This window comes from Stigmatopora nigra, chromosome 18, assembly GCF_051989575.1.
Source record: "Stigmatopora nigra isolate UIUO_SnigA chromosome 18, RoL_Snig_1.1, whole genome shotgun sequence".
Taxonomy (NCBI): domain Eukaryota; kingdom Metazoa; phylum Chordata; class Actinopteri; order Syngnathiformes; family Syngnathidae; genus Stigmatopora; species Stigmatopora nigra.
Window position 1 is genome coordinate 8,333,271 of NC_135525.1, and position 16,735 is coordinate 8,350,005.

General features: G+C 41.8%; 2 protein-coding genes across 3 annotated transcripts in view; both read left to right on the forward strand.

Moving 5' to 3' along the window:
• The first annotated feature begins 1,365 nt into the window (after positions 1–1,365).
• lrrc4bb (leucine rich repeat containing 4Bb) lies at positions 1,366–9,371 on the forward strand. 2 transcript variants are annotated; one of them, XM_077739283.1, is made up of 3 exons: positions 1,366–1,787; positions 4,827–5,454; positions 5,543–9,371. In XM_077739283.1, exons 2-3 carry the CDS (start codon positions 5,212–5,214, stop codon positions 7,517–7,519), a joined length of 2,220 nt encoding a protein of 739 aa, XP_077595409.1. In that variant the 5' UTR covers positions 1,366–1,787; positions 4,827–5,211; the 3' UTR covers positions 7,520–9,371. The 2 variants fall into 2 exon arrangements, with proteins under 2 accessions (XP_077595409.1, XP_077595410.1); XM_077739284.1 differs by lacking the exon at positions 1,366–1,787 and adding an exon at positions 1,797–1,972.
• A 6,011-nt stretch (positions 9,372–15,382) lies between these two features.
• Positions 15,383–16,735, forward strand: part of plekha4 (pleckstrin homology domain containing A4) — a 32,301-nt gene continuing 30,948 nt past the window's right edge. The window contains exon 1 of the mRNA XM_077738796.1: positions 15,383–15,430. The gene's annotated coding sequence lies outside the window, so the exon portion shown is untranslated. The remainder of the gene's footprint in view (positions 15,431–16,735) is intronic.

Here is a 16,735-nt window from a genome sequence, read left to right on the forward strand (position 1 = left end):
TTTCTATGAAATAAATACGCTTAATCATAACATTTCTTCATAATCCTGATGCCATATTCAAACTCTTTCTAATTCCCTCCATTTGTTACGTATTATTCTACTACAGAAAGATGTCATTTTGCCACCCTTGCCCATGGCTGAGACATATGAAGCAATGGGAGATTGTTGTCACTAAGCAAGCAGTTCTTGCCAGAATTTCTTGCAGCTTCTTCAATGTTACTGTCACTCTCATAGCAGGATGCCTGTCCAGTTTTCTTCTTGCCTTTTCATCAGTTTAGGAAGGGACACACAGTTCCTAATAATGTTACCATTGTGCCATATTTTCCTCCACTTGAGAAGCAGTGTCTTCTTTGTGTTACTTGGTATGTTCAATGCCTTGGAAATTCTTTTGCTTTCCTTCTATGAACAGATTTCTTTGAAGAAGGAAATCCCAGCGATGCTGTGAATCTTTCTGTGAAACATCACTCGTGCTGTAAGATGTGACTGGGAATACAGTATATTCGGAAAAGAAAACTGGAAAGGCTGACCTTCATTTGGTATGGGAAATATGTTTTACATTTCAATATATTCAGTCATTTGGACTCAGTTGACATGGTTAAAAACATGCAATGTATAATGATAAATATAACAGCTCCAATTGTCAACTTTACCGAGTACAATAGTGTTAATTGTATCTGAGGGGACAATAGATAGACTGTACCCCATTTCTGCAGTAGGTGTTTATTGTAGCTTGATAATTGCTTGATTAAAGAAAATATTAAATACAGGGGTTATTGCTGATCATTTGGATCCTTTTTAAAGAGTTTTGTTACTTGAGAAAAGAAGTACCCCAGAGTAAAGAAAAACAGTATTTTAAATATTTACTTGCATGTCCGATAGTGTATAGTAATTCAAATATTTCAGTCAAAACAATCAAAACAGTAGACTGTACCCATGTGTTGTCTTTTTGGCACAATTCAATGACCAATTCAATGATATTTTGAAATAATTCAGTCTTGCTCATGCATAGGAAATCAGTGGTTGAAATAATAATAAAAATAATATACCAATGGGATATGTATGGCATATGAGCCATTGTTATATTTAACTTTTATGTTTCAAGCAAGTCATGACTGTAAGTACTATATTTTATGGATTTATTTTATTACAAAGCCTGAACATATCCCTGTGTGCCCTATCCTGATTTATGACTGAAATCTATGTCAGCATCATGCTCTTTTACAAGCCAACTCATGCGGAATAAGTGCTCCAATCTTTCCATGACTGCAGGTGTAGCCACCAGAGTCCTGTATTAGCTGCTCTTAGTGGGATTCAGAGAAGGCGACATGCGGAATGTGCGTAAAGACAAAAAAAAAAAAAAAGAAAAAAACTTGTGCGCAGCCTGCACGCGCGCCTTCTCCAAGGATGACCAGACGCGCGCATGCATCCTCGTCCCCTTCAATTCAGTGTGATCATACTAACATCATTGTCTCCCAGTGGCCTTTTAACTGATTTTCCTTTTCCTCTCTCCCTTTCAAGCCTCCTTCCCCTTTTTTTCTTTTTTCCTTGGTCGAGCCCGTCGGAGTGGATTGTGTCTCTCATCAGCACCGCTTCCACCGCGCAGACCCCCGCGTTGTTGCATTGGCGCTGCGGAATAGCCAACGAGACGAACAAGAAAAGGGCAGCTCTCAGCCCGGGAGACAAGCCAATCCATTTTGGTGAAAAAGGGGGGAGGGGGGAAGACAGACAAGCCACCGCTGATGGGGTTGTCGAAGGAAAACATCGACGCTAGACGCCGCAACGTTGAGGTAAGTGCATGTTAGTGCAGGTGTGTACATTGGAAGAGGAGAATGAAATGGCCGGCGTGGTGATTCTATTTGATCCGATGAAGATGATGTTTGGATGCCCGACAATTTACGCGGAATGAATAATTAATTGATGTCAAATGGAAACGATCACGTAAAAACCGGCCGGCATTGAGGATTTGCATTATGTAAGTATATTTTGTTGCCTTTGGAGAAACGATGGAGAGGGGGGTGGGGGGTTGTGTGGGGGGGATGTGGGTGCAGTTGTCATTAAGTGTGAATGGGTGCAAGCCATTTTGTAATGCAGCATGTGCAGAATTAGGCCTTTTCAGAATTTCAATTACGTTCTGGAGGAAGGTGCGCCGTATAGTCCGCGCAGCTGCATAGATGAATAAGGCCATTCTGTTGGATTGTGGTGCATATCATGCAAAAAAAGGAGGCACTGGGCATCAGTTTGTTCAATGTATTTATGAATGAATCATATTTTTTTTATCCTGGTGATTGGATGGGAATGTTTGGCATGAAACAGCATTTCTTTTTTTTTTTTTTTTTTTGCGGAGCTTCTCCGATTCCCACGTCCTGAATCAATCTCGTGTTGTCATAGTTACAGTAGATGAAGTTGGCCCCGGTGCACCTGCGTCGCTTTGTGTTTATGCACAGCGTCTACTCGTCGGGCCCAGCATGGATCGGGCAACCATTCGAGTAGAGAAACCCTTCGTCTTTTGGAAGCCCTCCGCCGCACTACCACCCTCCGAAAACAACATTTTTTCGCTTCTTCGTAAATCTTAACGACGTTGTTGTGGAAAGGCTTGATACAATCAAGCCGTGATTGGTTTGTAGCAATTGGTCAGCAGCTCGCAGCTAATTTGTCTTTTCACGACTGAGCGCTCTCTCAGACCTGATCGAATAATCAATACTGACATTGTTGCAATCTGCTCTCGACACCGAAGAGCAACAAAGATTAAAAATGGAGAGAAGTACCCCTTTGAGAATTTGCTTCCGTGGGAACCGGTGAAGTGGCGTATAAAAAAATTTAAATGCAGGCGTGTCAGTAATGTCATGATTTAACCATCAGCCCCCCAAATGAGTCAAGTTAATATTCCTTTATCTGAAGAGCATCATGAGATATAATTTGCTTCATATGTTGGAGATTAAATGTTGGAGCCATGTCAAGGCAACAGGCTTTCAGTGTCAAGGTCTCTCACTCTCTCTCTCTCTTTTCTCTCTCTCTCTCTGACTCTCTCTCTCTCTCTCTCTCCCCTCTTTCCACACAGTGAAAGGTTTGTTACCTTGTGTGGTCCTTAACATGTGAATAATGTGTTTTTGCTCCCTCAAGGCTATGGAAAGAAACCACACACCTACCATAGCCGCTTAAATATCCATTCTGTGTAGTTTTGCATTGAACAAAAACATTTTAGACTCTTTTTTTTTTGACTGGTTTTATGCAAGATGGAGTCATCGATTAAGATTTTTTTTTTTGGGCAGTTTTAATTATGGCAAAAATATAGTACCTGCTATGTTAAAAAAAAGGAAACAGGTTGATTTAGCTAATGATTTCACTCAAGCCTCCATTTTAAGCCAACCTGTAAAGCCATATGTTATCGCAAATAAATAAGTAGCCAAAATGCCAATTACATCTTTATTTGTGTAACAGTTTTGTTGTTGTTGACAGTTGGTGTTTCTATACAATGGCTCCCTGTATGTGGGGATGTGTGAGAAAGTCTGTGGGATGTGTGGAACATTTGACAAGTCTATTTTTAACTAACTTACTCCCTCATGAATTTTCTTAATAGCTGCTGTAAGATTTCATAGAGTTCATGTTTTTTTTCCCTCCCCACAAAGACTGATGTTGACCTTGTAGGTACCATCATTCAAACCCCCTCCTTTTTTCTCTTCTTGTATTCCATAAGGATTAGTGCAGTTTTTCCCCACAAATCAGAATTTTTATTCTAAAGAAAAGCATTGATTCTATAAGACATTTAAATTCAGCAGTGCTGGTTATCTAGTTTGAACAGCAAACGTTCATCAAGCGCCTGCTAAATATAATAATGTGGAATGGGGCAGTGGACAGTAAAAACACAAGATGGTGAGTGAGCAGGTTGCCACAGCAACCGTGTTTCTAGGAGCCCGTGTGCGGCCGCTGCATAGGAGAAGAGACGCCAAACGCCGTCATCGAAGCCTGCAAAAACCATGGCTTGTTAGAGAGTAAAATATGTGCATCCGTAATATATATTCGACATGAGACGCTTACAAGAAGGACTGAGATTTCAGGACTAGTCATGTCTCAAAAAAAAAAAAAAAAACAAGGAGGAGCTTTGCCGCTTTATCACGGCAAGGGAAATGGCCTGAGCATTTCTAAATTTAGTGAGTCTGCTGATGCTTGCAGGCATTTCTGTTTGCGAAAAAAAAAAGTGTGCGACACCCTTTCAACCAAGGACACAGTTTTGCTAGGGATGCATATCAGCATGGGTCTTGTTCGCAATGTCTTGTTCGGTTCATCAGTTTCCGCGCGGGGTCTAATTGTGTGTTGGCTTATTGCACACAACACATGCGGTCAATAATAATTATAATATAATTGCCAGTGCTGCATTAGGGTTGCATTTGTTAACTCCTTGGTAGTTGTTGCATTGTGATGGATCGGCTGAGGTTCTGCAGTGAGGTAAAACACAAGGGAAACCTTAAAAAAAGCAGTTTTTCTGCCTGTACTTGTTGAGTTTATATTGATTGACCAAAAAGACTTTGCCCACACCCCTATTTTTTGATGATGACATATAGATAATGAGTTTAGCATTGAAAAGATGGCAGTTTTCTGATGAGTTGTACTACAGGTCACAGTTTGAAAGCAAATTTCTCACAACTCAAAGCCTGACCTTGCTTGTCTTCAGCAACAGTACGATGTCTTATAGTCATAATTAAATTCCACCCTGGCCATTCTTGCTTGAATGTGTTAGGCTAATATCTCAAAGCTACCGCACTGTGCATAACTTGACCTCTTTTCTTTCTTTTTTTTCCCCTTTTCTCTCTTCTTCTTCCAACCCTCAGCCCCTCCTTCCACAGTGAGAAGAAAAAAAACAACCTCCGAGGAGAAGAGCTTTCCCAGAGCAAAATCCCTCCCACATATAATTTTATCCTAATAATTGTCACGGGGAAGAAAAACAGGACATGCTTTCTTAAAATGACATGCGAGCAAGAACAAGGTGCTTGGTAGTCAAAGAAGCATGAGCAAAGTAAAATAAGAATCTATTAATGCAAGAGTCTTTAATATAACATTACACCCATCTTACTAAATATTTAAGCGGTCTACTTGAAGGAGAAAAACTGCCTAAGTACATAAAATATGAGCTTCAAACTAAGCACTTAAATTTCCCTGTTAGTAGGTGATTTATAACATCATACGGCAGTAGGGGTGGGTCATGACTCAGTTGCCATGCGTGTTGTCATGGTGACCAGCCCCTGTGCCCCTTCCTCCCTCCTCTGGTTGGTCCACCTTTTGTTGTGGTTTCACAACCATGGACCTCAGCTGACAGAGGCAGCACCTCCCTGCCCCGTCCCCTGTAGCTGCTCCAATCAGGCCAGCCGTGTCATCTGCACGAGGAAGACTCTAGATCAAGTCCCGGACAGTATTTCAGAAAACACAAGATACCTCAATCTACAAGAAAACACAATTCAGGTGAGGGTGACGTCGTTTTGGTGTTGACTTCATACATTTTGACGGGAGGTGTTAAAATCATGCCTTCGTGTTTCTCTTTCCACACCAGGTGATCAAGTCTGACACCTTCAAGCACTTGCGGCATCTGGAAATCCTCCAGCTCTCCAAGAACCACATCCGGCAGATCGAGGTGGGAGCGTTCAATGGGTTGCCGAACCTCAACACGCTAGAGCTGTTTGACAACCGTCTCACCGTGGTACCGTCGCAAGCCTTTGAGTACCTCAGCAAGTTAAGGGAACTATGGCTACGAAACAACCCTATCGAGACACTGCCGGCGTTCGCCTTTCACCGCGTTCCCTCTTTACGTCGCCTCGATCTCGGGGAACTCAGGAAACTGGATTTCATCTCCGAGGCGGCCTTCGAGGGTCTGTTCAACTTGCGCTTCTTGAATCTCGGCATGTGCGGCTTGAAGGACATACCCAACCTCACCGCCCTGGTCCGGCTAGAGGAATTGGAGTTGTCGGGGAACCAGTTGGGAATAGTCCGACCCGGGTCGTTCCAGGGCCTCGTATCACTCCGGAAGCTGTGGCTCATGCACTCCAAGGTGTCGGTCATTGAACGAAATGCTTTCGATGACCTGAAAAACTTGGAAGAGCTCAACCTTTCACACAATTCGCTTCATTCACTGCCTCATGACCTCTTTACTCCTCTACATCAGTTGGAGAGGGTGCATCTCAACCACAACCCATGGGTGTGCAACTGTGATGTGCTATGGCTCAGCTGGTGGCTTAAAGAAACAGTTCCTAGCAACACCACATGTTGCGCTCGGTGCCACGCGCCACCGGGTCTGAAGGGCAAGTATATCGGAGAACTGGATCAGAGCCATTTTACCTGCTATGCCCCCGTCATCGTGGAGCCGCCCACCGATCTCAACGTCACCGAGGGTATGGCGGCCGAGCTCAAATGCCGCACGGGAACCTCCATGACCTCCGTGAACTGGTTCACTCCGAACGGCACTCTGATGACCCACGGATCGTACCGCGTCAGGATCTCGGTGCTCCACGACGGAACGCTCAATTTCACCAACGTTACCGTGCAGGACACCGGGCAGTACACTTGCATGGTGACAAACTCCGCTGGTAATACAACCGCCACTGCTGTCCTTAATGTATCAGCTACAGATCCTAGCAACAGCTACAGCTATTTCACCACCGTCACCGTGGAGACGGTCGAAACAGTCGGAGGAGGTGACGATAAAAATTCGGCAAGACAGTACATCAATGAGACCTTGATAGAGTTCCCCAATCCTACTGTTGATCGAGATGGCATCACTATATCACCCTCTCTCTCGTCTCTTTCCTCACTGTCCCCACGAGCAAATAGAGCCACCGAGAATGCAGTGACTGTGTCTATCATCGATGTAACTAACATTCCGGGCTTAGATGATGTTATGAAAACGACTAAAATTATCATTGGTTGCTTTGTGGCGATTACTTTTATGGCCGCCGTCATGTTGGTGGTCTTCTACAAGCTCCGTAAGCAACATCAGTTGCACAAGCATCACGGCCCGGCCAGAGCCATCGAAATCGTCAACGTGGAGGATGAGATTGGAGCCAGCGCAGGGAGTGGCATATCTGGCGGGTCCACCATGAATTCTAGCGGTGGCGTAGAAGGTACCCTGAGGATACATCATCCGGAAATAGTGAATCTCCCTAACATTGGCCGTTCTGACACGTTGAATCATTACTACAAGACCCACCATTTCAACAACAACGTGATGGGTCTTAGCGTTGGACCTGATGGAATTGGATCAGGAGGCCTACACAAGAACCAGCCAGGCCATGAAATCCCCATCTCCTGTACCCCCATCCCCATCTCGACAGCCAATCTGCTCGTGTCCTCGGGAAACGGCACCAACGTTAACCTGAGTTCAATGTCACCACCTCTGCCAATGTCTCTCCCGATGCCTACCATGGGCCTCCATGGATCAATTAAAGGCTTCATGGGTCAGAACCAGAACCCCCAAATGGAGCCTCTTCTCTTTAAGGGAAACTCAAAGGAAAATGTCCAGGAGACTCAGATCTAAAAATCACTACGGGAGAGAGAAGGGATTCATGTTGGATTTTGTGCTCGGATTGATGAGACACTAAAGTGCATTGACTTTACACCAGGAGACAGGATAGACGAGACATGGTGACACACAAAGGCAAAGACTTGTCCGTGATGGTGTACTGAGCCAAGGATTACCACAGTGGGCCATTTGTGTTTGTAGTACCGCTTACGGCCTAGGAAATCAAAGAATGGACATTGTGACAATGTAAATCTGTGCCAAAGCAAATGTTTTTTTGCATTTTCGCCAAACTGTGTTGTCAATGGGAGGAGAAACAAAAAAAAAGAAGTATTTGGGAGTAATCGGCCCCTAAATCATTGTTGGCCTGGAGAGACGGAAGACATGCACACTCGTGCTTACCACGCTGAAGATGGCCGAGATTATGGAGAAATGAAAAGCGAGAGATCTTTTTTTCTCGAAGAAAAGAGGCCACACTCACTCTGAACTGACTCAATAGACTCCCCAGGGGTGACAATAACGTAGGCATAAATAGATGGACAAAAAGGTACAGTGCAGTACAAACTACTGTGAAAAATCCACAAATTATATGAATATATTTTCATTTAAATATGTATCATTGCAAACTCCGACGTAGAGATATTTTGGGGTGGATGTGTACTCGGGTAGAGTTTGTTTCTAGGTGAATAACGAGGGGGAGGCGGAGACGAGGGAGGTTGGTTATGATACATGTTTTCAGTTTGGCTACTTCTCAGAGAACATAAGGGCTCAATTGCAACACTCATTGTGAATCTTTCAATTGGCTTCAAGTCTATTTAGGTTGTAGTACAGTAAATGCCGATCTCTGTTTGACAAAACCTTTGTCTGTTGCTTCAGTAGTAATCATTACAAATTTTTGTGTTCCGAGGGTGTGTTATGTATTTTGTACCAGCCAGCTACTTGGTATTTGAATCGTATCAATTCTGACAATGCCATAATGTTCCAACTAATGTTTCACAAAGAGGGAGCGGTAATTCCCATGCAAAGACCTGTGCAGGCTAAAATAAAGTATTGACTTATGTGTGTTATTTCAAGCAAAAGCGTAGCCAGGAATTTGATCTGACCTCCTTGCTCATGGGGACTATAATCACGCCATAAACGCCGTCGCAATGACGTTTTTCGACATCTTTCCGCAGCTGTGCTCGAGAAGGGATCCGACATCCGACCTTGGATGATTCGAATGAATGGAAATGTACAGTATATCAATAATAACAATGTCTGGTTGTACGACAATTGTAAGAACTGCATTTTTACAGTGTAACTTTCATATGTTCGATGCCATTTGCGCTTCTCGCGTTTCAACTATGTATTTCTTTATTTTTGTTAGTTTGATATAATGTGTACAGTTGTCTAGCCATGTATCATTATGTGTGAAATAAATGAATCATATATTATTGGATTGTGGCAGGTCTTATACGGCAATCGAGTTTCAGAAGAAAAAAAACGGAAATAATTTGTACTAAACCTGGAATGAATGTATGGTTTGTGGTTCTGTCATTAGTCACTGTACTAATGAAAGGTGTCATCTGCTCTATTAACAAGTTCAGACAGGCTATTAGTCACTCAGTTTATATAGAGTATGTCCAACAGACAAAAGAATATTTTCGTGAGAACTAGGTGATGAGGACGTTTATTTTGGGGGACATTTTTTTTTAGATGTAAAATGTTTGTTGCAATTGAGCATACGTTGGATATGTGTTGAAGGCTGACAGAGAACCATTACAATACAAGGTTAAGGTTCTCAGTTGAGATTTAGGGCCTGTATTTGATTTACATGTAAGACTTTTTTGAAAGTCTTTGTTAAGTGAAAATAAACGTCTTGTAAATTTGACACACTGAAGTTGTTGTTAACTTAGAATGAAGCTTCAAAAAACGGTGAGGGATCTGGGACATAGTCCCAGAGATACTTCTTGAATAAGTAAACATGAGGTTTTAGATTAAGCTTTAAAAGCAAACCCAATTTCCCTATTTGCCTAATTTTGATATTTCCGTAAATGTGCAAGATGTGAAACAATTTTTCTTCAATACTCAAGCCAGGAGAAGCTATTTCATTTTTCTTTTTCTTACTTACAGCTTCGTATCGATTTTTTAACATTGACCACTAGTCATCATTGGATAATAACATGAGACGGGTATCTGGCCCAAAAAAAAAAACATGAGACTTTGTTGTCTGTTATTAAAAGAATGTCTCCCGTGTCAACAAACACCACCTCTTTGTTTTCAATACTTAACACTAAATCTGTTCTGTTATGCCCCGCAGTATAATCTCACAAGCAGAGCGATCGATCATGTGAGTCAGGTTGTCTGAAATACGCCAAGGCATATTCTCAAGACTGTCTGCTTTTGGCTACGCATCCCATTAATACATTGATGTATATCGCAGTAAACGTGAGAGTCTCCCCGACAGATGCATCTAGCAAAGTGGAATGCACATTTTCAGAATATAAATGAGGGCTAAAGACTTAACATATGGCCGTTCCCTTGATGTGATCTGTTTGCCGTCCCTGTCGTCAGATTTCAAAGAGAATACAAGATAACGTCTCATGTGTGAGCTCGTGGTCGCCAAACGGTTGCCATGGAGCCGATGTTCCTGCCTGAATGTCAGAGAATGGGGCGCTTTGCCTGATGGCCCACTTTCATTCATATGAAATACATGCTTTCACGTAAAAATATAACATTTCCTGGTTATAAAGAGCTCAGGAATTTGGCTGTATAAGCTTATTAAAAGTACAATTGTGTAAGCTCTTTTGATGGAATACTCAGAGGTGAGACTGGGATTTAAGCAAAGTGTATTTCACTGTATTTGGTAGTTCATCTCTATGGTTACCATCCATTGCTTGCAGAAACATCTGGATTATATCAAGGCATCTGTAATGACATGGGCTGTTGTTGACTGGCAGTTTAAGGGAGAACGGGTATGGGTTGACCTTTTAAACTACACTCTTTCATAAGGTGAGCAATATCATCCTTAACTTCTATTTTTTCTCTGTGTTTAGTTTACTTCATCTCAGACTTTATCAAAATGTTCTAAAATTTATTATATAGAACTGACTTAGCATAGGCATGAATTAATAAATAAAATTAATTGAAAGTCATCCCTAACAGCAAATCACCCATACTAAATTCATTCATATACTCCAGTGATTTGTAATGATTTAAAAAAAATGGCTCATGACTGCACTCATATATCAAATCTCTCTTTGCATGAAATAGAAATTGCATTAATCTGTTCCAGCCTCCCTCTAAAAAGATAATTATATTATATGTTTTGGTTACCTTATAGTAGAGATAATCCATTCAAATTGGGATGAACCTCTTTTTTACATGGACACTAATAATCATTCATTTGATAATTAGCATATCTTTAGATGCAGTTTTTAAAAAAAGAATTCAGTATGATGAACAAGAAGAGGCATTTTGATAAATTGATGATGTGGCATATACACAATCATCTTTTACAGGATCTACCACCATTGAAACACATCATTTTGACTTTCCACTGCAGCAAAACATTGCTATAAGCCTGTCGTTTTCCTTCAAATTCAATAAGTAACGTCCCAGCTGCGCTCTTCTCGAGGGAATCCCTCGGCCCCCGTGGCCCGTCGGCAAGCTGCTCGGTCTATGGGGAACCTGACACGACGTCAACTTTGCCGTGAAGCTGAGGTGTCAGTCTGTGGGCCGTGTCGGGAGCCGTGAAAATGCCAAAGCCTCTCTCGCTGCTTCACACTTCACAGGCAGATAAATAAGTGCAGGGCGGACATATTTGATAGGGCTGCGTGGGATGCAGTGAGAGAGAGCAAACCATCAAATAAAATGATCATAATAATCCTGTGCCTATTTATGAGGATGATGCACTTTTAGGTCAGTTTAGATTTATTCAAATGGATGAGACAACTATTTAATTCATGAAGCTGCCATTGGAGGAGATATATGTCAATACATAGGAAGAAAATGGCAACCAATGTATATGAAGTTCATGGGATTTAAGCGAACAGCATGAAATTACTGTCATTTCTCCAGAAGTAGCATTTTCTCACTTGGAGTCTTCTATTTGAGTGTCTTTGTGATATATAAATATGCACAAATGTAGAGAGGAGTCCAGTGGCCATGCTGCTCGAGTGGACATGCGTCACTATCTATCCAGTATGTGTCACAAGATTTCACAAGCCTGCAGAGTTTCTCACCACCTCCGGGGATAAAACAATCAGCCTGACCAACAAGGCATGTAACCTCGAGAGCGCGAAAGAGATTTAGAGAGAGAGAACGCAAGAGAGAGAGAAAGAAAAAATCTGATTGTTTGTGCTAGCACACAAATGTTGCTGAAGTGGCTGATGTACGGTTTTTAAAGGTTACACATGCATGATGACGGTTTGACTTTAATCATGTGATGTTTTTTAAAGCCCTGTCATGAAATTGTTGATTTACAGCCTTAGTCAGAGATTTTTTTGACACCAAGATTTGACTGTGTCAACCAATCAAAGGGTGTGTGAATTTATGTAGGGGTTTATATACTTTGAGTCTCCATGTGGTGTAGGACTTGTCCTTTAATGCCTTTATCCTCTGTAGTCTATGTGATGAAGTGACAGCGATTACTGCCCTATGAATATTTAGTTTGCAGCAAACACGGCGAGTAGACACCTCAAAGTAATTACTGCAGGAATGTACAGTATGTAGCAAAATGTTCCCCAGCGGATACACGCCCACACTCCCAAACACACACTTGGGCTCGGTGCGGATGCCGTTATTAGATTATACTTACTTGATTATTGATTTACCATAACATCTGATGGAGGCTATGTCTTTACTCTGTAGACCCCCGATGCTTTTGGCTTTTATCAGCGTAGCGCATTATATCGGAACATTTACTCAGCTCGCCGGGGCCCCTTGAGTACGCTAGGTTTTTACACAGCTTATAAGAGCTTGGCATTTGGGGTAATTTGTTTGCTTTGCCGCTAATTAAATGAGAAATTTAAAAGCCTTCTCATGTTTCCTGGGTCAGTATGAAGAGCAATTATCTTAGCATTAGAAGTAACTTCATCCTTCAGTCCAATTCAACAATTAAATTCATGTTCTTTTCTCATGTATAGTTTTTATTTAGTTAATCGGAAATAGCACTGACTCCTTTGTTTTGTTTATATATTGTAACCTAGTCATCTAAAACTACTATAAATGGTATTGAAACATCCTCATTCACTGCTAGTTCAAATATAGCCAAAATTTGATATACATTTTTCAATACACCAGTACTTAGACATTATTCCCAAATTAATTTTTGATCCTTGCAAAACATATCATCTCATAGAACAAAATGGCTTTCTGGTAAAGCCATGTTCTTCATTAAATATACATCCAGCCACCATAGCTTGGTGCAACAAAAGCAGTAGGAAACGGAAGAAAGTCCACTTTGCGCGCTTCCAGTTCCGTGGCTGCCATCTTGTCAATTCTCCTTCTGTCCTAAAGAAGGACATGGAAGTCCCGCGGGGCAGAGGAATATTGACGTGGAGAGATGAGTTATTGATTGGCGCGAAAGGACGAGCGAGACAGTTGACATGCAGCAGACTGCGCCACGTAACAAACAGCATCGGGCACTAATGATGGAATATTAGACATTTGACATGATGCACATTTATCGAGTTTCGTTCCGACACGTGTACGTTGACGTAGAAAAGGTGGCGGACTCCAATGCGTGGCAATGATGCGTCTTCAAATGATGCAAGATGGCTTTCTTCTAAGGCCTTGTATGCATGTGGGCGCGAGTATATGAAAAGATAAATCAAGTGCGTTCCATCCTGATCGAATAGTATGATGACATTGATGTGAAATAGCTTTGGCCTTCCCCTGACTGCGATATGGAGTTCCACAGAGATGCATCGTCTTGTCGTACGCTTGCTTTGACTTTGCTTTGTAATGATTGAACCTTTGAAAGTGAACCACAGTTTTGGTGCTTGCATGTGAGGACATTTAAGAGGAATAAAAAAGGGGAACAATAAGTTCCAGCGTATTATTTGAGCAAATATATTCCCACAGGCTATTATGTAAATGAGAATGCTGCGCATTGTGTGATGCGACTAGAGAAGGGAGTTCACTATCACGTTAGAATTAGCATTGTTCACACATCCGCTCATCTTTAGGCCGCTTTCTGCACTCCCCCAAAACTCCTCCCCCTGCGTCCTCTCCTTTTCGTTCTCGCTGCGGTGTTGCTATAGCAACAGAGAAATGTGGGAATACCTCCGTCCTTCAGAGTGCGGGAGATGGAAGGAAGGAGCAGACATAAAGGAAGTCGGCAGACGAGGATGCTGCTGGATAAGTGCTGGTATTAACTCATTGGATGTTATTGACAGAGAAAGATGTCTGATGCATTTTGACCCGGTCATAATGGATTGGACATCTATTCACAGGTATCAAACCCAAGGCTTAGGGGCAATATTGTGTCTGACACTTTATTTGTGTGGCCCTTAAAAGCAAATTCTGTTCATTGTTTTTGTTTCTCTGCAAAGTTTGAGATTGGCATCACTAGTATTTCACATGTCAGACATTGTCACTAATTTATGTTGCTATTTTACTGCTTCCTGCAACAACTCACTTTATATTCATCTACTGTTATCATTGGTCACCCCAGAAGTTTGCATATGTCTTGTGATATTGAATTTTACAAAACCATTTTTTGTGTTCTTTTGACAATACATGCCTCTGAGTAGGTATCTACCGCTGTCCATGGTGCTGAAGCCCTAAAACAAAACATTGGCCCCCTCCACTTCCCAATTCCCTTTCATTCCTTTTTCTCAGGGTTGGGACTAGCGGCAGTGGGCGGCCATGTCCGAGTATCACGCTGGGCCTGACACGCCATTTGTCTGACGATACATGTGTTCTGGACGTCTCCATTTGTAGTGAGGCTGCAGTTTCCATGACAACGTCCAGACGAAAATAGCACCACACTCTCCTACCTCTCTCAGCTCCGTGTGCCTTGATAATGGTTCCTCCCAAATCTTTGGGCCTCCTTCCATCATGAGACGTCCCAGGCACAAACCCCCGTACCCATTCATCATATAGACTCCTAAGCAAAATGTAATCCAACCCTTCCCCTCCCCCCCAACTCAATTTCCATCTGACAATCGTAACTCCACTCACCTCTTATCTCCACCGTGCAACACGTTCTGTCGACATGCATCAAACCTGCAGTTGCCACGGCAATGCACTTGAAATTTGCTGCTAAAATTCCCAACAAAGGCAAAAAACACTAGAGCCCACAGGGATAAGAGTGTGCATGTTTATGCTTTTTGTTTTGAGTGACAGAATGACAAGGCAGCAGCTGCAGTGTTGTAAGTGACCCTTAAGTGAACTGCTGGGGATCGAATGCCATCGTTAAAAACTGTGTGTGTGCATGTGTGTTGGCCACATATGGGCATGCTGCTTTTCTCTTTAAGATCCAGTTCTGTGTAAAGTCCTGTTTTACTGACTATACCGATGTCACCGGGGAGTACCAAGAAATGATGTACTGATATCCTACAATATGTACTTTTTGAGATTCTTTTGGCCCACAAAAAATGGCCGCCTAGTACACACACCACCATAAAAACTTGCATTTTCTAGGATGATGAAAGACAATTAATCATGTCGGGTACATTTGATACTACTTGATGCAGTAAATTCATAATTTCATTCATTTTTTTATCACAATTTTTCATTTTTCCCCTATTGTTGGAATCAATATTTGACCCAAAACATGAAATAATATCTATCATACTTTAGTGTCAATGTACTCTGTTCACATGAGACTTACTTGGACCTCTTTGGCCAATCAAAATGTCCATTTTCAAATTTGGCTGACATCATCTTGCCTTTTAAGAAAGAAAAGTCAGAGCCAACATTTCAAGGCCGACTTCAATACTGGTGAGTGTGACTTACTTTCTTCATTATATTTATGTCGTGTTATGAGATGAATATTGATTGCAAACTGCTCTCCGTGATATATGCGTTTTCTATAGTATTGATGTTTTTTTTATGAATGCCCTGTGTTATTTTATTAATAAATAGATTAAGTCCAGTGAGTCCCATGACAGCAAAAGGCACACAATACATGGACTACCACTGGTTTAAATAAAACATTAATGGGAAACCCAGGGTGTGTGCTATGTGAAGAAATGCATTAAGACATTTAAACATGAATTAAAAAATGCATTGTGTGCGTTTATAAAGTGCAACTGAACACACATTCAAGCTGAGTTAGTGACTAACTACTACGTCAAAATGTTCCTTATGAAATCATTTTTAATCACGTTAACCATTTAAATGAATGGTTACAGGACACTATCGTGTAACTAGGGGAATAGCATCTGCGTCATTGCCACGGCAATCATGACTCGCCTATTTTTCTGAGAAAGGATGGATGCTGTGTATTTTCCACATTGGCTGATACAAAAGGCGCTTGCTTTAAAGGGAAAGAGTGGCTAGAAAATTATTCTAGGAAAGCTTTATTGGCCACATTTGTGATGTGAAGGGAAAAAACGCTTTTTGATAGATTTCTTCAATAGGAGACATGGATCAATGCACTCTATGTGGTTACATTGCATGTGGCACCAGGCAGGCCACTGGCTAAACTATGAATATTCATGTACTTGGCAATCATCTCAATTTAATTCAGGTCAATAGGAATGGCTGTCTTTCATTGTTTTTGTCATTGTATTGAAGATGCATAGTCGCAGCCTTTGTGGTTTTAAATGGATTGGCATTTCGTCACTTTCAAAGACATAATTTGTTGGCTAAATAGTGGATTTTCTCGTTTTTTTTTGTACGACGACTATTGTATTGGATTCAATGGATGAAAGCAGTAGAAATAGGATATCGCCCATCTTCCGCTTTGAGCCAAAAGAAGAGAATAGCTACGTTGGGCTCACTAGCCTACTGAATATAATAGATGGTATCTTATCAAGTAAGATGTCAGCTCGGCGTCTTCACACTCAATAATCCCGTTGTATCCCAGAAAGCTGCTTTGATACTAACACATACTTACATGTGTGCCAAGTCAGGGAAAACACTCCGGGCTGTGTAATTCCCAGGCCAAACCCACAGCAGATGACATAGCACATTATAATGAGTGTTTACGGCCTTGGGAGAGAGTGTGCACGCACGTGTGTGTGAATCCGTGTAGCCAGGTGGCAGCGTTTTCCTTCTGTTGTGGTTACCATAAATTGAAGA

Bases quoted from the DNA above. Each gene is read 5' to 3' on its own strand.
- lrrc4bb (XM_077739283.1), top strand. From the start codon at position 5,212: ATGCGTGTTGTCATGGTGACCAGCCCCTGTGCCCCTTCCTCCCTCCTC. The intron at 5,455-5,542 runs GTGAGGGTGACG...TTTCCACACCAG, and splicing joins TACAAGAAAACACAATTCAG to GTGATCAAGTCTGACACCTT.